Raw genomic sequence first — 24,658 nt, 5'->3', positions numbered from 1 at the left:
AGTCGCTCTCTCTCTTCCCCCCAGTCGCTCTCTCTTCCCCCCAGTCGCTCTCTCTCTTCCCCCCAGTCGCTCTCTCTCTTCCCCCCAGTCGCTCTCTCTCTTCCCCCCAGTCGCTCGCTCTCTTCCCCCCAGTCGCTCGCTCTCTTCCCCCCAGTCGCTCTCTCTCTTCCCCCCAGTCGCTCTCTCTCTTCCCCCCAGTCGCTCTCTCTCTTCCCCCCAGTCGCTCTCTCTCTTCCCCCCATTCGCTCTCTCTCTCTCTCTTCCAACAACATGCCCTCAAAAAGCCTCGGCACCGCTGGGCACTCCAGCTAGTATATATATAAATGAGTCTGTCTGTCTGTCTGTCTGTGTGGGAAGGAGAGAGGGAAGAGAGAGAGGGAGAGAGAGAGAGGGAAGGAGAGGGAAGGAGGGAGAGAGGGGGAAGGAGAGAGGGGAAAGGAGAGAGAGAGGGGAAAGGAGAGAGGGAAGGAGATAGAGAAGAGAGGAAGACGCCCCGGGGAAAGGACTGGACTCAGAGCCCGGTGGGTGAAGAAGGGCGCCCGCCATTTTGTGAAGTTGGCGGGAAGTTTAAATCGTGGCAGCCGAAGGAAGGAAGAAAGAAGGCGAGATTGTGGGTTTAAAATTTTAAGAAAAGGATCTAGAGAGAGGAGATGTAGGTGAAGCCGGAGGGTCTGATCGCTCGGGCTGTGTGTGTGTTGTGTGAGGAGACGGAGACTCTCCGCAGCCCTGCCGGACACCATCTGAGGTGAGTCTCTCTCTCTCTCTGCGCTTTGCTAAAGCTCTGAGCTCGGGGATTGATGTTGAGGCGGTAGGCCGCGGATCCCCGGCCTCCTCCTCCTCTTTCACACTGAGTGTGAGCTGAGCCCAGCCCCCCCCGGGTGTGTCGGGGGTGATTGGCCGGGGAATGGTGCCGAGTCTCTCTCACACACCCCGGGCCCCCTGGGGCTGTAATAGAGCCGCCTTCCCTCTCCCCCGGGCTCTCGGGCCGCACGGTTGATACCGCGGGGAAGGAGTAGGACTCAGAGCCCGGCCTTGGTGACCCGGAGCCCCCGTGCACCGCCGCTCACCTGCTCGCTGGGCGGGGTGGAAGGAGGGAATGGCACCGAGTCTCTCGGTCGGGCTGACCCCTGATGGCCGCGAGGGTGTATCAGTCCCGCACTCACGGCAGGCTGCAGGAATAGGCCCCGCCCACGACCCAGAGCCCCCGTGCGCCGCCGCTCACCTGCTCGCTGGGCGGGGAGGAAGGAGGGAATGGCGCCGAGTCTCGGCTGCAGGAATAGGCCCCGCCCACGACCCGGAGCCTCCGTGCGCCACCGCTCACCTGCTCGCTGGGCGGGGAGGAAGGAATAGGCCCCGCCCACAGATGCCATGAAACGCCCCCACTCCGCGGTACGTGATGCGCCAGCGGAGCGCTGATTGGCGGGACTCACCGTCAGGCGCTCACATCAGCAGGAGGAATAGTTCAACGTGAAAAAGTTGAGTTATTGGAGAATTCATGAGGCTGCAGCTGGGGGCAGTGACGGGCTCGCGGGCTCAGAGCTCGAGCTCCAGGCCTGAACTCCTGCACACCCACGAGAATTCATGAGGCTGCAGCTGGCGGCAGTGACGGGCTCGGGGCTCGAGCTCCAGGCTTGAACTCCTGCACACCCACGAGAATTCATGAGGCTGCAGCTGGCGGCAGTGACGGGCTCGCGCTCCAGGCTTGAACTCCTGCACACCCACCACCTGGAAAGTCCTATTTCCACTTATCAAAATAAAAAAAAAAGCTTACCTACAGGGTTCAGCTGGGGATCCGTTATCTTAAAATGCCTCATAAAACGTTAAACGCGAACGTTGTGTATCATGCACTCCTTTGCAAATGGATTTTTTTTTCTTTTAAAACCAACTTTTTTTTGCTGGAAATCTATATTTCATATCATTTAATTCCCATCTGCGTCGTTTCTGGCATTGCCTCCAGTGGTTAATGTGTCAATACTAATGAATCAGCAATTTCCTCACCTCCATGACCATTTTTTGAGCTTCAGGCCCGGGGGGGAAGGGGGTGTGGGGGGGGGGGGAAGGGGGGGTGGGGGGGGAAAGGGGGGAGGAAGGGAAGGGGGGAAGGGAAGGGTGTGGGGGAGGAAGCGGGTGGGGGAGGAAAGGGGGTGTGAGGGAAGGGGAAAGGGAGGGGGGAAGAAGGGGGTGTGAGGGGGGAAAGGGGGTGCGAGGGGGGAAAGGGGTGCGAGGGGGAAAGGGGGTGTGAGGGGGGAAAGGGGGTGTGAGGGGGAGGAGGGAGGGGGGGAAGAGGGGGAGGGAGCAGGGGGAAGGGGAGGGGGAGTAAGGGGGGGTGGGAAGGGGAGGAAGGGGGAGGGGGAGGAAGGGGGGGTGGGAAGGGGGGAAGGGTGGGGGAAGCCAGCAGACCCTCTCCCCATTGCCAGTGTTGAGAGTTGCGCTGCCGGCGGCGGTTGGAGAAGGCTAGGCCCCGGGGCCTCGGGCACCCGCACTGACATGGCCCAGCCGAGCGCAGCGCCCCGGTCAGCCTGAGCTCCGCAGCCGCCGTTCGGCCGCAGGCCACAAAGCACCCAAGCCCAGCGCCGGCGATGGCTCCGCGGAGCTCCGTGCCGCCCCACCAGCCTTTAGAAAAATGGCGGCGGTGGCTACGCTCGGCTCAGACCCACCCGGCCAGCCTTTAGAAAGATGGTGGCGATTGCGGGCCACTTGTTGAGTGGGACGGGAGGTGCCTAGCTCGGGCGTGGCTGGGGAACAGAGGCCAAGGCTTCGAGGCCTGCAAAAACGGTGAAAGGTAGGAAAATTAATGAGGTTAGAGAAAATATTTACAAATTAATTAACTTTTTTTAAAAACAATTTAATTGTGTTTTAAAAGCAACTTTTTTTTTGCTGGAAATGTAGATTTGAAAATAAAGACGCAGAAAATGAGAAAAAGAAATGAAGAGTTAGGAATCAAGATGGCGGCCACTCACCTCAGCTCAGCTGGATTAGGCCCGCCCACACACGCACCAATTGGTCAACCATCAGGTCCCTGAACTGTAGGATTGGTCAATCATCACGTCACTCAACTCTAGGATGGACCGCCCGCACACGCATTGCACCTGCCCCCGTGATGCAGCGATTGGTCAACCGTCACGCCGCTCGACTGTACGATTGGTCAACCTTCACGTCACTCAATGCTAATGAGCGGATAATGAGCGGAATTTTGAACGTTTTTTGGATACCGTCTGAACAATTTTTGTCTGACCAAAAAGTAAATATGCTTATGACCATTCTGGAATCATAAGCTTTCTTTTGATATAACACATGTGTAGGTACGCTCTATAACTTTTGAGTGTATAGAGGACATACAGACAGACGGAAGGACAGACAGACAGACAAACAGAAGAGCTCTTTTATATATATAGACTAGCTGGAGTGCCCGGCGGTGCCGAGGGTTTTTTGAGGGCATGTTGTTGTTGGAAGAGAGAGAGAGAGCGACTGGGGGGGGGAAGAGAGAGCGCGACTGGGGGGAAGAGAGAGCGCGATTGGGGGGAAGAGAGACGGGGGGGAGAAGAGAGAGAGGGAATGAGAGAGAGAGGGAGAGGGAGTGAGAGAGGGAAGGAGAGAAAGGGGGAGGGGGTGGGGTGTGGGGGGGAAGGAGGGGAAAGGGGGTGGAAACAGGGGGGAGGGGGGAGAGGCGGGGAGAGGGAGTGTGAGGGAGGAGGAGGGAGGGGGGAGGAGGGAAAGGGTGTGTGGGGGAGGAGGGGAAAGGGGGTGTGAGGGGGGAAAGGGGGGGAGGGTGTGGGGAAAGTGGGGGGGAAAGGGAGTGGGGGAGCTAGCAGACCCTCTCCCCTCTGCCAGTGTTGAGAGTTGCGCTGCCGGCGGTTGGAAAAGGCTAGGCCCCGGGGCCTCGGGCACCCGCACGGACATGGCCCAGCCGAGCCCAGTGCCCCGGGCAGCCCGAGCTCCGCAGCCGCCATTCGGCCGCAGGCCACAAAGCACCCGAGCCCAGTGCCGGCGATGGCTCCGCGGAGCTCCGTACCGCCCCGCCCCGCCAGCCTTTACAAAGATGGCGGCGGTGGCTGCGCTCGGCTCATTCCCGCCCCGCCAGCCTTTACAAAGATGGCGGCGATTGCAGGCCGCTTGTTGAGCGGGACAGGAGGTGCCTAGCTCGGGCGTGGCTGGGAAGGAGATGCCGAGGCTTCGAGGCCTGCAGTCGGGGTAACCCTGGAAGGTTGCGGCGCCCGGCGGAGGTAGCGGGTCAGCAGGAAAAAAAAAGAGGGTGAAAGGTAGGAAAATTAATCAGCTTAGAAAAAATACTTACAAATTAATTTACTTTTTTTGAAAACAATTTAATTGTGTTTTAAAAGCAACTTTTTTTGCTGGAAATCTATGTTTGAAAATAAACATGCAAAAAGTGGGAAAAATAAATGAAGAGTTAGGAATCAAGATGGCGGCCACTCACCTCAGCTCAGAAGGATTAGGCCCGCCCACACATGCAATGAAACGCCCCCCGTGACGCACCGATTGGTCAACCATCAGGTCACTCAACTGTAGGATTGGTCAATCATCATGTCACTCAACTCTAGGATGGCCCGCCCGCTCCCATGATGCAGCGATTGGTCAACCGTCACTTCGCTTAACTGTACGATTGGTCAACATTCACGTCACTCAATGCTAATGAGCGGAATTTTGAACGTTTTTTGTATACCGTCTGAACAATTTTTGTCTGACCAAAAAGTAAATACGCTTATGACCATTCCAGAATCATAAGCTTTCTTTTGATATAACACATGTGTAGGTACACTCTATAACTTTTGAGTGTATAGCGACCATACAGACAGACAGAAGGACCGACAGACAGGAGAGCTCTTTCATATATATAGAGACTAGCTGGAGTGCCCGGCGGTGCCGAGGGTCTTTTGAGGGCATGTTGTTGTTGGAAGAGAGAGAGAGCGCGACTGGGGGGAAGAGAGAGAGCGCGACTGCGGGGAAGAGAGAGAGAGCGACTGCGGGGAAGAGAGAGAGAGCGACTGCGGGGAAGAGAGAGAGCGACTGGGGGGAAGAGAGGGAGCGACTGGGGGGAAGAGAGGGAGCGACTGGGGGGAAGAGAGGGAGCGACTGGGGGGAAGAGAGAGAGCGACTGGGGGGAAGAGAGAGAGCGACTGGGGGGAAGAGAGAGAGCGACTGGGGGGGAAGAGAGCGACGGGGAAGAGAGCGTGCGACTGGGGGGAAGGGGGGGAAAGGGGAGGGGGGGAAAGGGGAGGGAAGAGGGGGGAATGGGGGGAGAAGGGAGGGGGAGGAGGGGGGGTGGAGGAAGGGGAGGGGGGGAGGAGGGGATGGGGAGAGGGGGAGCCCCCGAGCCCCGCCCCCCAATCTCCCGATGTCCCGCCCCCCGGTCTCCCGATCTCCCAATGTCCCGCCCCCCGATCTCCCGATGTCCTGCCCCCCGCCCGATCTCCCGATGTCCCGCCCCCCGATCTCCGATGTCCTGCCCCCCGATCTCCCGTCCCCTGATCTCCCAATATCGCGAGCCCCGCCCCCGATGTCCCAAGCCCCCGCCCCCCCGATGTCCCGAGCCCCGCCCCCCGCCCTCCCGAGCACTGGCCTCACCGCTCTCCGGAGCCCCCCGCCCTCCCGAGCTGGCTTCAAGACCGCCGATTTGCGGCTGTGAGAGACGGCCGGCGAGCCCGGTTGCCAGGGTAACCCCTTCCCGCTCTCCAAGCCCCCGCCCGAGATCCGCACTCTACAGAGAGCCCCACACCCCCGCCTGAGCCGAGTGGGGAAACAGAGACACCGCGTCTCAGCTGCTCCTGCTGCGCGCGCACCCTGTGTATGTCCCGTGACCCTCGTGGCTGACGCCGTTGCCCCGGGTAACGTGACACCGGTGGGGGGGGGGGAGCTTAGCAGAAGCCGTGGGACAATTACCTAGCTCGGGCGTGGCTGGGGCAGAGAGGCCCCGGCTTTGAGTCCTAGGTTCTGAGGCCTTACAAAAACGGGGGAAAGGTAGGAAAAAAGAATCTTCAGGTTAGAGAAAATGTTTACAAATGAATGAAGTTTTTTTAAAAACAATTTAATAAAAGCAATTTTTTTTTGCTGGAAATGTATATTTGAAAAGAAAGACGCAGAAAGCGGGAAAAAGAATGGAAGCAAGATGGCGGCTACTCACCTCAGTTCAGAACGATAAAGCCCGCCCACACACGCACCGATTGGTCGACCGTCAGGTCACCAAAGCGTAGGATTGGTCAATCGTCCCGTCACTCGACTGTAGGAGGGCCTGCCCGCACGCGCCAGCAACCCGGCGTACGATTGGTCGACCTCGAGGTCACTCTATCGCTAATGAGCGGATAATGAGATGCTAATGAGCGGAATTTTGAACGTTTTTTGGATACTGCGGGCGCAATTTTTGTCCGGCCGAAACGTAAATACGCTTACGACCGTTTTGGAACGGTAAGCTTTCTTTTGACGGAACGCACGCGTAGGTACGCTCTATAACTTTCGAGTGCATAGCCGGACAGACGCACACCGGAGGACAGACAGATAGACCGACAGACAGATGTATCCGTTTATATATATATAAGATTAAGATGAGCTATTTACCTTTCTTAATCATTCCTTTGAATTTCAGTCCAGTATGGGGAGGGGTGAAAAATCACCTTAGGATGCTATCACTAAGAAATTCACCCCATAGCACGACCGTCCTGGTCAGGTAGTTCCCCCCTTCAGTTGTGTACAAGGTTGCATTCTGAACCACATCTTGGTTCTTTTTTTCTCTGGTATCAAGAATCAGTCCTAACTGGTTATGCATTCCACTGAAAATCAGTGAACTTTAGTTGTAAACAGCCACTCAGTAATGTGCCCATAATCATAGAAATTTACAGCAGAGGAGACCATTTGACCCATTGTGTCGGCTAAAAAAGAGCTATCCAGCCTAATCCCACTTTCCATTTCTTGGTCGATAGCCTTGTAGGCTACAGCACTTCAAGAGCATATCTAAGTACTTCTTAAATGTGATGAGCATTTCTGCCTCTACCACCCTTTCAGGTAGCGAGTTCCAGACCCCCACCACCCTCTGGGTGAAAAAAGTTCTCAACTCACCTCTAATCCTTCTACCAATTACTTTAAATCTTTGCCCCCTGGTTATTGACCTCTCTGCTAGGGAATAGGTCCTTCCTATCCACTCTATCCAGACCCCTCATAATTTTATACAAGTGATTGGTTGGTGAGTATTTCTCTCTTTTTAAACTTTAACTCGGTGGTTTATAGTTTTTAAGGTCTCTGTGGTGTAGTGGGGACTGTTGGTAAACCAGGCCCCTTAAGTATATAATTTAACTGTAGTGAAATTGGTGGGATTGATTTGATTTAATTTAATTTCAATTAATTAAAGGGTAAGTCATGGCAGGAGAGCTCGGCCTCATGGCATGCTCCTCCTGCGCTATGTGGGAACTCAGGGACACTTCCTGTGTCCCTGACAACCATGTGTGTGGGAAGTGTATCCAGCTGCAGCTACTGGCAGACCGCATTGCGGCGCTGGTGCTGCGATTGGATTCATACTGTACCATTCGCGATGCTGAGAAATTCATGGAGAACACGTTTGAGCAGTTGGTCACACCGCAGGCAAAGGTTGGACAGGCAGAAAGGGAAGGGGTGACCAACAGGCAGAGTAGTCGGCGCAGTGCAGGGGCCCCTGTGGACATCCCCCTCTCAAACAGATATACAGCTTTGGATACTGATGGGGGGGATGGCTTATCAGAGGAAGGCAGCAGCAGCCAACTTCCTGGCACATGGGGTGGCTCTGCTGCACAGGACGGGAGGAAAAAGAGCGGGAGAGCTATAGTAATAGGGGATTCTATTGTAAGGGGAATAGATAGGCGTTTCTGCGGCCGCAAACGAGACTCCAGGATAGTGTGTTGCCTCCCTGGTGCAAAGGTCAAGATATCTCAGAGCGGCTGCAGGACATTTTGGAAGGGGAGGGTGAACAGCCAGTTGTCGTGGTGCAGATAGGCACTAATGATATAGGTAAAAAATGGAATGAGGTCCTAAAAGCTGAATATAGGGAGTTAGGAGGTAAATTGAAAAATAGGACCTCAAAGGTAGTAATCTCAGGATTGCTACCAGTGCCACGTGCTAGGCAGAGTAGAAATAGAAGGCTATTTCAGATGAATACGTGGCTAGAGGAATGGTGCAGGGGGGAGGGATTCAAATTCCTGGGACATTGGAACCGGTTCTGGGGGAGGTGGGACCAGTTCAAACCGGATGGTTTGCACCTGGGCAGGGCTGGGACCGATGTCCTAGGGGGAGTGTTTGCTAGTGCTCTGGGGGAGGGTTTAAACTAAAATGGCAGGGGGTTGGGAACCTGAACAGGGGGACAAAGGAAAGGGAAACAAGGATAAAAGCAAAGATAGGAAGGAGAAAAACAAAAGTGGCAGTCAGAGAAATCAACGGTTTGAATCAAACATGGCCACAGTAAATAATAATTCTAATAGGTCTAAGAGCGTTAAAAAAAAAGCCTGAAGACTTTGTGTCTTAATGCAAGGAGCATTCGGAATAAGGTGGATGAATTAGCTGCACAAATAGAGGTAAATGAATATGATTTGATTGTGATTACGGAAACATGGCTCCAGGGTGGCCAAGGCTGGGAACTCAACATCCAGGGGTATTCAATATTCAGGAAAGATAGGCAAAAAGGAAAGGGAGGTGGGGTAGCATTGCTGGTTAAAGAAGGGATTAACACAATTGTAAGGAAGGATATTAGCTCTGATGATGTGGAATCTGTATGGGTAGAACTGAGAAATACCAAGCGGCAGAAAACGTTAGTGGGAGTGGTATATAGACCTCCAAACAGTAATGCGGAGGTTGGGGATGGCATTAAAAGGGAAATTAGAGAAGCATGCAAGAAGGGCACAGCAGTCATCATGGGTGACTTTAATCTACATATAGATTGGGCTAACCAAATTAGTAACAATACTGTGGAGGAGGAATTCCTGGAGTGTTTACGGGATGGTTTCCTGGACCAATATGTCGAGGAACCAACCAGAGATCAGGCCATCTTAGACTGGGTATTATGTAATGAGAAAGAATTAATTAGCAATCTTGTACGAGGCCCCTTGGGTCAGAGCGATCATAATATGCTGGAATTCTTCATTAAGATGGAGAGTGAAGTAGTTGACTCAGAGACTAGGGTCCTGACTTTAAACAACGGAAACTATGATGGTCTGAGGCGCGAGTTGGGTAGGATTGATTGGGGAATGTCACTCAAAGGGTTGACGGTGGATAAGCAATGGCAAGCATTCAAAGACTGCAAGGATGAACTACAGAAATTGTTCATCCCAGTATGGCATAAAAATAAAACAAAAAAGGTGACTCAACCGTGGCTAACAAGGGAAATTAGGGATAGCATAAGATCCAAGGAGAGGACATATAAATTGGCCAGAAAAAGCAGTAAACCTGAGGATTGGGAGCAGTTTAGGATTCAACAAAGGAGAACAAAGGGATTAATTAAGAAGGGGAAAAAAGAATGAGAGTAAGCTTGCAGGGAACATAAAAACTGACTGTGAAGAGAAAAAGATTGGTGAAGTCAAATGTAGGTCCCTTGCAGTCAGAATCAGGGGAATTTATAATGGGTAACAAAGAAATGGCCGACCAATTAAATGCATATTTTGGTTCTGTCTTCACAAAGGAGGACACAAATAACCTCCCAGAGATGTCGGGGAACACAGGGTCTGATGAAGGGGAAGAACTGAAAGAAATCAGTATTTGTAAGGAAATGGTGTTAAGGAAATTGATGGGACTGAAGGCCGATAAAACCCCAGGGCCTGATAATCTACATCCTAGGGTACTTAAGGAAGTGGCCCTAGAAATAGTAGATGCATTGCTGATCATCTTCCAACATTCGATGGAATCTGGAATAGTACCCATGGATTGGAGGGTAGCAAATGTTACCCCACTATTCAAAAAAGGTGGTAGGGAGAAAACGGGGAATTACAGACCGGTAAGCCTGACATCAGTAGTGGGGAAAATGCTAGAGTCCATTATAAAGGATGTAATAGCTGAGCACTTGGAAAACAGCGACAGGATCGGACAAAGTCAACATGGATTTACAAAAGGTAAATCGTGCTTGACTAATCTACTGGCATTTTTTGAGGATGTAACTGGTAAAATAGATATGGGAGAACCAGTGGATGTGGTATATTTGGACTTTCAGAAGGCTTTCGATAAGGTCCCGCATAAGAGGTTAGCGTGTAAAGTTAAGGCACATGGGATTGGGGGCAAGGTATTGACTTGGGTAGAAAACTGGTTGGCAGACAGGAAGCAAAGAGTTGGAATAAACGGGTCTTTTTCCGAGTGGCAGGCAGTGACTAGTGGGGTACCGTAGGGATCGATCCTTGGACCCCAGCTATTCACAATATATATTAATGATCTAGACGAGGGAACTAGATGTAATATCTCCAAATTTGCAGACGACACAAAGCTGGATGGGCGTGTGTGCTGTGAGGAGGATGCCGAGAAACTCCAGGATGATTTGGACAGGTTAGGTAATTGGGCAGAAGCATGGCAGATGCAATATAATGTGGATAAATGTGAGGTTATCCACTTTGGTGGCAAAAACAGGAAGGCAGATTATCTGAATGGCAATAGATTGGGCGAAGGGGAAGTGCAACGAGACCTGGGTGTCCTTGTGCACCAGTCGCTGAAGGTAAGCATGCAGGTGCAGCAGGCGGTTAAGAAGGCAAATGGTATGTAAGCCTTCGTAGCGAGAGGCTTTGAGTACAGGAACAAGGATGTCTTGCTACAGTTGTACAGGGCCTTGGTGAGACCACATCTTGAGTATTGTGTGCAGTTTTGGTCGCCTTATCTGAGGAAGGATGTTCTTGCCATGGAAGGAGTTCAGCGAAGATTCACCAGGCTGATACCTGGGATGGCAGGAATGACATATGAGGAGAGATTGGGTCGATTGGGCTTGTACTCGCTGGAGTTTAGAAGAATGAGAGGGGATCTCATTGAAACTTATAAAATTCTGACAGGACTGGACAGACTAGATGCAGGAAGGATGTTCCCGATGGTCAGGGAGTCCAGAACCAGGGGTCACAGTCTAAGGATAAAGGGTATGCCATTTAGGACAGAAATGCGGAGGAATTTCTTCACCCAGAGAGTGGTGAACCTGTGGAATTCTCTACCACAGAAGGCAGTAGAGGCCAATTCATTAAATATATTCAAGAAGGAGTTGGATATAAGGCTAAAGGGATCAAGGGGTATGGGGAGAAAGCAGAGACCGGGTACTGAATTTGGATGATCAGCCATGATCACATTGAATGGCGGAGCAGGCTCGAGGGGCCGATTCCTGCTCCTATCTTCTATGGTTCTATGTATATACCTCAATCAAGTCTCCCCTCAGCTTCCTCTGTTCCAAAGAAAAATAGCTAAAATTCTCCAGTCCTGGCAACATCCTCGTAAATTTCCTGTGTACCCTCTCGAGTGCAATCACATCTTTCCTGTAATGTGACCAGAACTGTACACGATACTCTAGCTGTGGCCTAACTAGTTTTATACAGTTCAAGCATAACCTCCCTGCTCTTATATATTTAACAGTCTGATTCAGCTTCATGAGCAGGTTAGTGCCTCAGGTTTAATTTTTAGCAAACATGCCTTATAGCAGATTTTATTCTTTGTTTCTCAACTAGACGGGCTTTCCATTCCATGGCAGAAGGAATTCTCTCCTCTTGACTCCAGGGTCTTTGTAACTGTATATCTTCTACAAGTGCCCTATTTCTAGAGATTTTTTGCATTATTTCCCCTTAGATATGTTGTACTACAATATAACAAGAGTACAGCCTGGCCTCAGGCAAGGCTATAGAATTAGCACCTGCTAGAATTTATATGCGAATGTGGCGGAACCACCAGAGGATTACTGACAATTGTATATAATTCCTTTTACAGCAATGTAGTGCAGCTGGGGGCTGCACCTTTAATGTATCTGTTAACTGTACTAGGGCTTCTTTCCTGTACTCCGCGTGATGACGTCATGCCGTCCGTCACGTGATCTCTCAACGGCGGGAAGAACGTGATGATGTCATGACGTCAGAGCTCGGAACCTTCTAGCAGTTGAGCTCGGAACCTGCTAGCAGTTGAGCTCGGAACCTTCTAGCAGTTTCCAGAGAGGCTTTCAAGCAGACCAGACCTATTTGCATTGTACCCAACAGTTTCCTGTACAGCTTCGTTTGTTCATTAAATTTTATTGTTTTTGATTTTCTGAGTCGGTCAATTCTTCGGCTAGGAACCGCAGTTCCTACATTGGTGACCCCGATTTCTTCGAACAATTTTCGTTGAAGTTACATCATGGACACGAACGCCGTCACCCTCAAACTGCCTCAATTTTGGGAGCAACAACCGGCCGCGTGGTTTTTCCAGGCGGAAGCCTAATTTGCAATCCGGGGAGTAGCAGCGGATTCGACCCGTTATTATTACGTGGTCTCCGCCCTCAACAGCGCCACGGCCTCGCGGGTCGTCAGCCTCCTCGAGAGTCCACCGAATGATGGCAAGTACGAAGCTTTAAAAGCACGTTTACTGCAGATTTTCAGTCTGTCCAAGTCGGAGCGCACTCGCAGACTTATCTCCATGCCCGGCCTCGGGGAATCAAAACCCTCAGAGCTCATGAGCCAAATGCTCACGCTTTTGGGCTCGGAATCGCAATGTTTTCTGTTCCTCAAGCTGTTTCTCTGTCAACTACCAGAGCCAGTACAGACGGCCTTGGCCAATTCCGCGATCACGGATTGTGCTGAACTCGCCACGGAAGTGAATAAAATATTCACCGTCTCAAAACAATCTTGTGCAGCCACGAGGTGCCCATCCCCCACAAGAGTGAATCCGATTCCTCCTCCTGCAGGCTGGTGTGTATACCACGCTCATTTCGGCGCGAAGGCCAGAAATTGCTGTCCGCCCTGCAGTTTCTCACCCAAAAAAAAACCTACCTCAAACCAGCGGTTTCTGAGAAGATCAAGAAGGCCTAAGGGACGCGCCGGAGTTGCGATGGCCGTCGGGTCCGCAGGGAAACTCCTATACATTACAGACTCCCTGTCAGGGCGACGTTTTCTGTGAAACTGGCTCCCAGTGCAGTATCCTACCAGCGTCGAAGCTAGATCTTCAATCCGGCGGTCAGGGTCCCCCCCTCGAGGCAGCCAATGGTGCGGCCATTCACACGTTCGGAAAGCGCAGGGTCCAGTTGAGTTTTGGCGGCCAACGTTTTGTTTGGGAGTTCATCACGGCGAAAGTCTCACAGGCCATCCTGGGGGCAGATTTCTTCTGCGCAAACGGGTTTCTCGTCGACGTCCGACACTGCCGGCTAATCAGTGCCTCCACTTTTCACTTGGTCCCCTGCCACCGAAGCACCATGATGTCTTGGTCAGTTGCCTGTGCAGTCCCATCTCCAAATGAGTTCTCTCGTCTTCTCAGTGAGTTCCCTGAGCTCACCAGGCCCACATTTTCTTCTTCAGTCGCGAGGCATGGTGTGGCGCACCACATTACCATGACAGGATCCCCCGTTTATGCGAGAGCTCGAAGGCTGGAACCCGGTAAACTCGCGGCCGCCAAGGCGGAGTTCCATACAATAGAACGCCTGGGTATTATTCGACGTTCGAATAGTCCTTGGTCCTCGCCATTACACATTGTTCCTAAGCCAGGCGGTGGATGGCGACCATGCGGCGACTACAGACGCCTGAATGAGGCTACCACACCGGATCGGTACCCAATTCCTCACATTCAGGATTTTTCAGCCCATCTGGCAGGGAATTCCATCTTTTCCAAAGTAGACCTCGTCCGAGGCTATCGTCAAGTGCCCGTGCATCCTCAGGACGTCCCCAAAACTGCCGTCATCACACCTTTTGGGCTTTTTGAGTTCCTTCGTATGCCGTTTGGGCTGAAGAATGCAGCACATGCCTTCTAACGTCTCATGGATTCCGTGTTGCGCGATCTGCCGTTCATCTTCGTCTACCTAGACGACATCCTTATTGCCAGTAACAGCACGAAAAAACACATTACGCACTTGTGTACCCTTTTTTCTCATCTCAGTCAACATGGGCTTATTATCAACCCGGCCAAGTGCCAGTTTGGGTTGCACAGCATTGATTTCCTGGGACACAGAATCACCTCAGAAAGCACCGTCCCGCTGGCCACGAAGGTGGAAGCAGTCACCTCGTTCCCTCTTCCTCAGACCGTCAGGGCCCTCCAGGAATTTCTGGGAATGGTCAATTTTTGTCATCGGTTCGACCCCAAGGCGGCATTGTTGATGCAACCTTTGTACGAGGCCCTCAGAGGTAAATCGGGCAAAGACCCGATCGATTGGACACCCCAGATGGACCAGGCTTTCCTCGACACTAAGAATGCTTTGGCTGCTGCGACCATGTTGGCACATCCCCTTCCGGGCGCAACCATTGCCTGATGCGCTATCAATAACTCAAAAGACTGAGATTAAGCGAGTAATTAACAGGCTTTTATTAACAAGAGAATGAAGGTGTGCCTCGAGTGGTCGACCAGTCCAGAATACAAAGGGGCTGTGGAGCAGTCACCTTTATACCTGGATTCGTGGGAGGAGTCAGCCGAGGCATGTACAGGCATGTACACAGTGGAATACAAACAGTGGTTTACCACATTCACCCCTTGTTTAAAATTGAGTCCGGCGGGGTGAAATGTATTAAAAGTTAGTGTATTGGAGTCTCTCCGGAGGTCTTGTCTGCCGCTGTGATCAACGTGGCGACGGCAGGGGTAGTGAAGCTTCCGGCGTCGAGTCCCGCGTAGGCTGGGGCACTGGTGTGTAGTCCTCGTAGATGTCAAGCGGGTCGCGGGGCCCAGGCCTGCCATCTGCTGGGGCTGGATATCGGATCATGGGGTGGGGGGGGTGGTAGTGGGTTACTGCGGCCCCCGAGGGTGCGAGGTCTCTTATGGAGACTGTGTCCTCCCGCCCGTCCGGGTACGCAAGGTAAGCATACTGGGGGTTGGCGTGGAGGAGGTCAACCCTCTCGACCAGGGGGTCCGTTTTATGGGTCCTCACGTGTCTTCTCAGCAGGACCAGCCCTGGGGACGTCAGCCATGGCGGTAGCGATGTCCCCGATGTGGACTTCCTCGGGAAGACAAACATTTTCTCATGAGGGGTGGCGTTAGTGGCAGTGCAGAGCAGTGACCGAATAGAGTGGAGCGCATCGGGGAGCACATCCTGCCAGCGGGAGGTCGGAAGGCCCCTAGACTTTAAGGCTAGCAGGGCGGCCTTCCAAACTGTCGCATTCTCTCTTTCCACCTGTCCGTTCCCCCGGGGGTTGTAACTGGTGGTCCTGCTTGTGGCAATACCCCTAGCTAGCAGGTACTGACGGAGTTCATCGCTCATAAACGATGAGCCCCGGTCGCTATGGATATAGCTGGGGAAACCGAACAGGGTGAAGAGGTCGTTCAGACATTTAATGACCGTGGCACTGGTCATGTCCGGGTAGGGGATGGCGAACGGGAAACGGGAGTACTCATCAATAATATTGAGGAAGTACACATTGCGGTCGGAGGAGGGGAGAGGCCCTTTAAAATCAATGCTCAGGCGCTCGAAGGGGCGAGTGGCTTTTATCAGGTGAGCCCTGTCTGGTCTATAAAAGTGCGGTTTGCACTCAGCGCAGACTTGGCAGTTCCTGGTCATGGTCCTGACCTCCTCAATGGAGTAAGGCAGGTTGCGGGCCTTGATGAAGTGGAAGAACCTGGTGACCCCCGGGTGGCAGAGGTCATTGTAGAGGGCCCGCAGTCTATCGATCTGCGCGCTGGCGCAGGTGCCACGCGATAGAGCATCCGGGGGTTCATTGAGCTTCCCGGGCCGGTACAAGATCTCGTAATTGTAGGTGGAAAGTTCGATTCTCCACCTCAAGATCTTGTTGTTTTTGATTTTGCCCCTCTGCTTGTTGTTAAACATGAAAGCAACTGAACGCTGGTCAGTGAGCAGGGTAAATCGTTTTCCGGCCAGGTAGTGCCTCCAATGACGCACAGCCTCCACAATAGCCTGGGCCTCCTTCTCAACAGCGGAGTGTCTGGTCTCCGGGCCCTGGAGGGTTCGTGAAAAGAAGGCCACGGGTCTCCCCGCCTGATTGAGGGTAGCGGCCAGGGCAAAGTCGGACGCGTCGCTTTCCACCTAGAAGGGGATGGATTCGTCCACTGCGTGCATGGTGGCTTTGGCAATGTCTTCCTTGATACGGTGGAAGGCTAAGCGGGCCTCCGGGAAAAGAGGTGGACTTGATCAGCGGACGGGCCTTGTCCGCATAGTAGGGGACCCACTGGGCGTAATAAGAGAAAAACCCTAGGCACCTCTTCAGGGCCTTGAGGCAGTGGGAGTTCCATAAGGGGACGCATCCGGTCGGGGTCGGGGCCGATGATTCCGTGTTCCACAACACAGCCAAGGATGGCGAGGCGGGTTGTGCGGAATATGCACTTCTCCTTGTTATACGTCAGGTTGAGGAGTTTGGCGGTGCAGAGGAATTTTTCGAGGTTTGCGTCATGGTCCTGCAAGTCATGGCCGCAGATGGTCACATTGTCCAGATATGGGAAAGTGGCCTGCAACGCATTTTGATCGACCATCCGGTCCATCTCCCTTTGGAAGACGGAGACCCCGTTGGTGACGCCAAAGGGAATCCTAAGGAAGTGATAGAGGCGGCCATTTGCCTCAAAGGCAGTATACTGGCGGTCCTCAGGGCGGATAGGGAGCTGGTGGTACGCTGATTTCAAGTCAATGGTCGAGAAGACGCGGTACTGCGCGATCTGGTTGACCATATCAGCTATGCGGGGGAGTGGGTAAGCGTCCAGCGGGGTGTAGCGATTTATTGTCTGGCTGTAGTCGATGGCCAGGCGCTGCTTCTCGCTGGTCTTAACGACCACAACCTGGGCTCGCCAGGGGCTGGTGCTGCCCTCAATAATCCCTTCCTTCAGGAGCCGCTCCACTTCGGTTTTAATGAAAACCCTGTCCCCAGCACTGTATCGCCTGCACTTTGTGGCGATGGGCTTAGAGTTGGGGGTGAGGTTAGCAAACAGTGGGGGGGGGGGGGGGGTTGACTGAGTGTGGAGAGGTTGCACCTGGTGCGCGGCGGGCAATTTGGAAGCTGATGGCTGCGGACTGTGAGTGGGGGGGAGGGGTCCACCGTACGCCATCGTAACACTTTTAAGGTGGCACTGAAAATCTAACCCCAGTAGAACGGCAGCGCAGAGGTCAGGCAGGACCAGAAGTTTAAAATTATCGTACACAGTCCCGTCTACTACGAGTGTCACCACGCAGTAGCCGGCAATGTCCGCCGACTGGGACTCGGAGGCCATAGAAATCCGCTGGTGCGCAGGCAGGACTGGGAGAGAGCAACGCCGCACCGTGTCGGGGTGCATGAAGCTCTCCGTGCTCCCAGAGTCAAAAAGGCAGATTGTTTCGTGACCATTTACCTTAATGTCCATTGTGGAACTGGCCAGCTGGTGTGGTCTCGCTTGGTCCAGTGTAACAGAGGCCAGCGTAGGGGTCGGTGTGTCGCTGCGGGTATCAGATGAGGCGGTGTTGGGGGCCTGCTGCGTCCCGGCTGTCGTCCAAGATGGCGGCGTCCATGATCCCCATGTAGCTGGAGGCGTCCAAAATGGCTGCTGTTCCGGTGGTTCGCACATGGCTGGGGAGGCCCAAGATGGCGGCCCGCACGGCCCACACGCGGCGCTGCTGGGGTTCGGGGTGGCTTTGGCTCTGCAGACGCTGGCGTAGTGTCCCTTCTTCCCGCAGCCTGAGCAGATCGCATTTTTCGCCGGGCAGCGCGCTCTGGGGTGTTTGGCCTGGCCACAGAAGTAGCATTTCTGGCCTTGGGGCACTGCTGTCTGGCCTTGGGACACTGCTGCGGTAGTTGGGCCGTTGCTGGGATGTGGCTGGGGTGGCACGGCGCTATGAGACGGTCCTACCGTGTCCCAGGCTGTCGTTCCCCACTGATATACCTATCAATTCAGTTCATGAAAAGCGACGAGTTAAGTTAGTAACGATAGGTTTTTATTGGCTAAATAACAGAGCCCACCCTCGTGGGTGATCGGATCCAACAAGGAGGAATACCAGCCAGTCGACCACCTTTATACCTGGGCAAGCAGGCGGAGCCATGGGCGGAGTCAGCTGTGGTCAGCCCAGGTATAACAGCGGTAGAAGTTAGAGAGGATCGGGGGTGACAGATTACATCCCTTCAGCCTCCTCAAGAAATATAGGCGCTGCTGGGCCTTCTTCACCAGAGAGGTGGTGTTGAGGGACCAGGAGAGGTCTTCCGTGATGTGGACTCCGAGGAACTTAAAACTTAGTTTGGATACCGGAGGCACGCCGGATTCTCCCAGGTAGGCTTCGAAACAGCTCAGCTAGTGTTCGAAGTCGAGGGCTGAATTCGCAGCCTGTGGGTTTAGATCCAGGTACAGCGGTCGGAGGGCTCGCAGCCAGGCCGGCTGCTGGGGCTGTTGTAGCTGGCCGTTTGGCTGGGGCTGTTCGTTTGGCTGGTCGTTTGGCTGCTCCGGTATAGACATTTCAAAATTTAGCCAATAAAATTGATATACCTATCAATTCAGTTCATGAAAAGCGACGAGTTAAGTTAGTAACTATAGGTTTTTATTGGCTAAATAACAGAGCCCACCCTCGTGGGTGATCGGATCCAACAAGGAGGAATACAAGCCAGTCGACCACCTTTATACCTGGGCAAGCAGGCGGAGCCATGGGCGGAGTCAGATGTGGTCAGCCCAGGTAGAACAGCGTGGCAAGAGGTAACCTTGTGTAGTGATACAACAGTGTAAACAGTGATAACCATAGTGTAACGATATAAACAGTGATAACCATAGTGTAACGATAGTGAACGATAAAAGTGGTTTACCACGTCCACGGTGCAGAGGAGTAGGCATCCATGCCCCGGTAGGCTGTGTCCAATGATAGTGCGAGTTCGGAGGCCTTGTTGAGGTCGAGGTCACTCTGCTCCAACAGTCGCTGTCGGGTGTAATTGGACCTGTGGCCCGCTACAAAAGCGTCCCGGATAAGTTCCTCTGTGTACACGGCGGCCTTTACATCCTTACAACCACAGGCCCGGCCAAGCACAGACAGTGCCTGAAGGTATTCCTCGGTCGATTCCCCAGGTTGTTGTTTACGACTCCCCAGAAGGTGCCTGGCGTACACTTGGTTCACTGGGCGCGTGTACTGGTTCTTGAGGAGCTTGATAGCGTCCGCGTACGAGGTCGCGTCTTGGATGACCGAGTACACTCGGTGGTTCACTTTGGAGGTCAGGACATCCAGTTTGTCCTCGTCCGATTTGATTGCAGCGGAGGTGGTCAGGAATTTTTCGAAACACCTAAGCCAGTGAGTAAACTTGGCGGATGAGTCCGCCTCCCGATGATCTAAGTCCAGGTATGCTGGTGTGAGGATCTTCTCCATTATAAAATCTTGTTAATAAAATTGATGCGCTATCAATAACTCAAAAGACTGAGATTAAGCGAGTAATTAACAGGCTTTTATTAACAAGAGAATGAAGGTGTGCCTTGAGTGGTCGACCGGTCCAGAATACAAAGGGGCTGTGGAGCAGTCACCTTTATACCTGGATTCGTGGGAGGAGTCAGCCGAGGCATGTACACAGTGGCATACAAACAGTGGTTTACCACATTGCCCTTACCACCGACGCATCTGATTATGCCATCGGGGCAGTACAGGAGCAGTGGGTCGACGTCACATGGCAACCACTGGCTTTCTTCAGCCGCCAATTGCGGAAGAACGAACGCAAGTATAGTACTTTTGATAGGGAGTTGTTGGCATTGTTTCTGGCCATCTGCCATTTTCGCTTCCTACTGGAAGGACGCCCATTCACGGCTTTTGTAGACCACAAGCCACTTACTTTTGCGATGGCCAAGACAGCGGAACCATGGTCGGCACGGCAACGACGTCATCTTACGTACATATCTGAATTTACAACCGACATACAACGTCTCGGGCAAAGACAACCTGGTGGCGGATTGTCTCTCCCGCGCCCAGCTCCACGCAGTACACCTGGGAGTCGACTATGTTGGTTTGGCAAAAGAACAGAAGGCAGACCCTGAAGTGCAGGCATACCGGACCGCACCTTCCAGCTTACAAGTGGCTGATGTCAGTTTCCAGGCCGCAGGGACCACACTCCTGTGTGACATCTCGATGGGCGTCCCACGTCCAATCGTTCCAGTCGAATGGCGCAGGAGAATTTTCGACACTATCCACGGGTTGTCACACCCTGTCATGAGAGCGTCACAACGACTCATGGCAAAGAAATTCATCTGGAAGGGCATGCATCTCGACGTCCGTGACTGGACCAATACCTGCGTGAGTTGCCAGAAGTCCAAGATACAACGCCATGTTAAGGCCCCAGTCGCCACTTTTCCGGTTCCGGAGCGTCGATTCGACCATGTGCACGTGGACCTGGTTGGTCCTCTCCCTTCCTCTCGCGGGTACACTCACCTCCTCACCATGGTAGACCGCACCACCAGGTGGCCAGAGGCAATTCCTTTGGTTGCCACCACAGCGGCAGACGTCTCCAGAGCCTTCATCTCGTCGTGGGTAGCTCGGTTCGGGGTACCGGCTGACATCTCCTCCAACCGGGGGCCTCAATTTACCTCTGAGCTTTGGAACGCCGTAGCTCAAGGTTTGGGCACCAAGCTTCATCGTACCACCGCCTACCATCCACAGGCGAACGGTCTGTGTGAAAGATTCCACAGGTCCCTTAAAGCCGCACTGCGTGCTAGTCTCCGTGGGCCTAGTTGGGTGGACAGGCTCCCTTGGGTGCTGCTAGGTCTTCGCACAGCGCCCAAGGAAGACCTGCATTCTTCTTCAGCAGAGCTGGTTTACGGCCAACCATTCAGAGTGCCTGGCGATTTTCTTCCTCCTCACACGGAACCCTGGTCCCCAGCTCAGCAGCTCGTCAGCCACCAGGAAGTGGCTAGGAATTTCATCCCAGTGCCTACGTCGCATCATGACCTGCAGCACTCCATGTCCCGGTGGATCTTAAGAGCGCAGAATACGTGTTCATTCGGCAGGATGCTCGCAAAAACCCGCTCAAACCGCCTTACACAGGTCCGTTCCGCGTCATCTCGTCAGGTGACAAATCCTTCAGTCGACGTCGACAGTAAGTCTGACCACATCTCCATCAACCGGTTGAAACCGGCGCATCTGGATCTGAGCGAACCAGTCGTCACCGCTCAGCCACCTCATCGTGGTCGTCCACTGTCGGTCCAGTACAGCCACAGTCATCCGCCGAGTCACCAGTGCCCGCCTCACCGGGTCGACCACAGCCGGCCTCCTCTTCTCCGCCGCCTGCGGCGTCATCCCAACCACAGCCGACGGCCAGTTTTTCTTCTATCGCTCCGTTCCAGCTGCAGGGGTATCGCAGTCGGTTGGACAGACTCGTCAGACCCCTTCTCGCCTTACCTTCTCTGTTAAAAGCAATTCTGGGGGGGCGCATGTGGTGGAACCACCAGAGGATTACGGACAATTGTATATAATTCCTTTTACAGCAATGTAGTACAGCTGGGGGCTGCACCTTTAATGTATCTGTTAACTGTACTAGGGCTTCTTTCCTGTACTCCGCGTGATGACGTCATGCCGTCCGTCACGTGATCTCTCAACGGCGGGAAGAGCGTGATGACGTCATGACGTCAGAGCTCGGCACCTTCTAAGCAGTAGAGCTTGGAACCTGCTGGCAGTTTCCAGAGAGGCTTTCAAGCAGACCAGACCTATTTGCATTGTATCCTAGTTTCCTGTACAGCTTCGTTTGTTCATTAAATTTTATTGTTTTTGATTTTCTGAGTCGATCTCAATTCTTCGGCTAGGAACCCCAGTTCTTACACTAAGTTGTTTGCTATTCTGGGTCCTTCTGAAACATTTGTATGACAATGAAATTTAGACAGCAGGAAAAACACTTCCATGGCTGAGTAGGTAAATGTACCACAATTTGGCACTGAACCATACTAGAGTCCCAGGTGCAATTGCAGGTTCAGCCTCACAATGTGAGTCAGTCCCTTAGGTTGAAAGACACACTTATCATATGCACTGCTCCCTCACTATAACAATGGGTTGGAAAACATTCAATGTTTGTCATAGTGAGGATCATTTGACTGAATAACACGGTCCTTGCTACCTATGCATCTGTATTCTGTCCCCACTCACAGTACTGTATTAGCACTGTGGCTCTGTTCTGCTTTCAGTATTGAACTTACAATGTGATTCGTGTTCTGCTCACACAGTATTATACTTGCAATGTGGCTTGTGTTGGGCTTCCACTCACTTTGTGTTTAGTGCAGGCTGAGTACTGTATTTGGCACAATATCACAAGTACAGTTAGAAAGTAGGATACTTAACCTAAAACTCTGCTACCCGTATCCGAACTTGCACCAAGTCCCGTTCACCCATTACCCCTGTGCTCGATTACCTACTTTGGCTCCGGTCCACCAACTGCTCACATTTAAAATTCCCATCCTTATGTTCAAATCCCTCCATGGCCTCGCCCCTTCCCATCTCTGCAACCTCCTCCGGCCCAACATCCCTCTGAGAACTCTGCATTCCTCCAATTCTAACCTATTGTGCATCCATGACTGCCTTCAGCTACCCAAGCTCTGGAATTCCCTCCCTAAACTTCTTTTAAAACCTACTTCTTTGACCAAGCTACATTACATTAGCTTCCTACATTACAACAGTGACTACACTTCAAAAGTACTTCATTTGCTGTAAAGCACTTTGGGACGTCTGGTGGTCATGAAAGGCGCTATAGAAATGCGAGTCTTTTTTTCCAGCTTTTGGTTACGTGTCCTAATGTCTCCTCCTTTGGCTTATTACACTCCTGTGAAACACTTTGGGACATTTTACAATGTTAAAGGTGCTATATAATTGCAAGTTATTGTTAACCTGCACCACAAAGACAGCAAACAGGAGCTCAACAAGAATAAATTTCAGCCACAGCATTGCAAGTACAGTCAGGAAATATAACTGGTGTTCACTAATTTTGCTTTTGCTAAGATGAGATTTGGTACTGTGAGGCTATTGTGCATTAACAAATGATCAGAAAATACCCCTGCAAGTAAATACATGGTGAATATTATTTGACTGTGTAAAAGAGTTATCTATTTTATTTACAATATAGAACACACATTATACTACAAAATGTACATCTCAAACAATATTGTGTACAAAAGTTTTAGTTTGCATTATTATTGTGGGAAATTTGTTTTAATATCACAATGGAATAATCCCTCTAATTGTCCTTAACAAAAACAATTTTTTGGGGCCTAGAGGTGTCAATGGTGAGAGGCAGGGGTGGGGGTTTCTAACACTAACATTTTAGGCATCCACTGGCGGCAATCATTCATTCTCAGATCAGGTACAACAACAAGATACAAAGTATAGCTTCATCTACCCTATCGCAACAGATACTTGAACTCAACCTCAGAACAACAATCCCTACTGCAGCAGATGCAAATTATTCTACTTCCCTCAACATCCATCATAATGACCATTGTGTTTAATTACCAATGTGTGTCAAATTACAGGTAGTTTTATGCTTGTGGGCCCACACCCATTAGGACAGCCCCACTAATTTCACTGAGGATACTTGGAGCAAGTACAGAGCAGACTTCCATGTGATCAGTCTGGGCTTGGATTCAAATGCCAAACAGACGCGAAAGGGCAGTTCGAAAACCTAGTTGCCAGTCCACTTGCGGAATAGCGTAATTTTAAACCGCACCTCTTAAAAAGGTTATGGTTTTCTTTATCACACTATCACTAGCTTAAAACTGTTGTTTTACAAAAATGTATTTAATTCTCAGTAACATGTACATTTTGCAGCTGTTGTGTGTTTTTACTGTACAGCACTTTCCTGTAGTAAATTACCATTTTCAGTTTTCTTCAGTTCGCCTTGCTGCATTATGTTGACAACAGTTACGTAACAAAACAGTCTGTGGGATTGTTTTGCAGTATTCAGGGAGAGCCACTTATCTGTGAAAAAATGTTATACAGTAATGTCAAACCATAAAACAATTGTTTGGCCTTGTGTATTAGGTATGAAAGTCTATAGAATAAATTAATGCAGGATTTCTTACTATATAGTGTTATCACCATCTTCTACAATAAAAAATAAACAAGGATATTCACATTAGACAGTGAGTTCAACTCTGGGGAAAAAACACATCTTTTTTAAGCAACACTTCGACACTACTTCACACTTGCACAGATCTTTACCCATCTTAGTGCAACGCTCATCAAAATATAATTTCTTTGTGTGTTCATACCAGGTTTGCATCAGCATCAGGTGGGAAGGAGTAGAGGAACTGGGGAAATAAAAAGATTTTCCAATGCTGGAAGTCCAAAGATTTAACAAAAAAAAGGCATGTTCTCTTGGCTTCAGTCAGAGTCACTACTACTGCTTGAAGAATCAGTTGACATAACTTCCACGTCATCTTCGTTCTCTTTGTTATGTCCAGGAGGCTCCAGCATAAAATCATTGCTGTGGTTTGGAGGCAATAGGTTGAGGGACATGTCATTTGACTGCCATGGGTATTGAGGTGTAAGTACTTCTGAAATACAAAAAGTTTTCATCAACCACATTTGTTTTTTATCCAAAACTGTAGCAAGACTGGTCTCTTAAAGCTTCATTCAAGATGACTTTGAAACCAATGTGTCCAGAGC

The 24,658-nt window shown here is 51.5% G+C and overlaps 1 protein-coding gene across 2 annotated transcripts in view; it reads right to left on the bottom strand.

Moving 5' to 3' along the window:
• Positions 1-23,070: 23,070 nt before the first annotated feature.
• The window catches only part of med4 (mediator complex subunit 4), a 29,348-nt gene continuing 27,760 nt past the window's right edge, over positions 23,071-24,658 (bottom strand). For both annotated transcript variants that reach the window (XM_086006468.1, XM_086006470.1), the window contains exon 7: positions 23,071-24,546. In XM_086006468.1, the coding sequence (XP_085862594.1) occupies positions 24,374-24,546 (173 nt within the window). In that variant the 3' untranslated portion in view covers positions 23,071-24,373. The remainder of the gene's footprint in view (positions 24,547-24,658) is intronic.

This window comes from Somniosus microcephalus, chromosome 14, assembly GCF_052327205.1.
Source record: "Somniosus microcephalus isolate GS21.2 chromosome 14, FLI_Smic_1.0, whole genome shotgun sequence".
Taxonomy (NCBI): Eukaryota; Metazoa; Chordata; class Chondrichthyes; order Squaliformes; family Somniosidae; genus Somniosus; species Somniosus microcephalus.
Note: the sequence above shows the minus strand (reverse complement) of the source record. Positions and strands in the feature narration are given on the sequence as shown.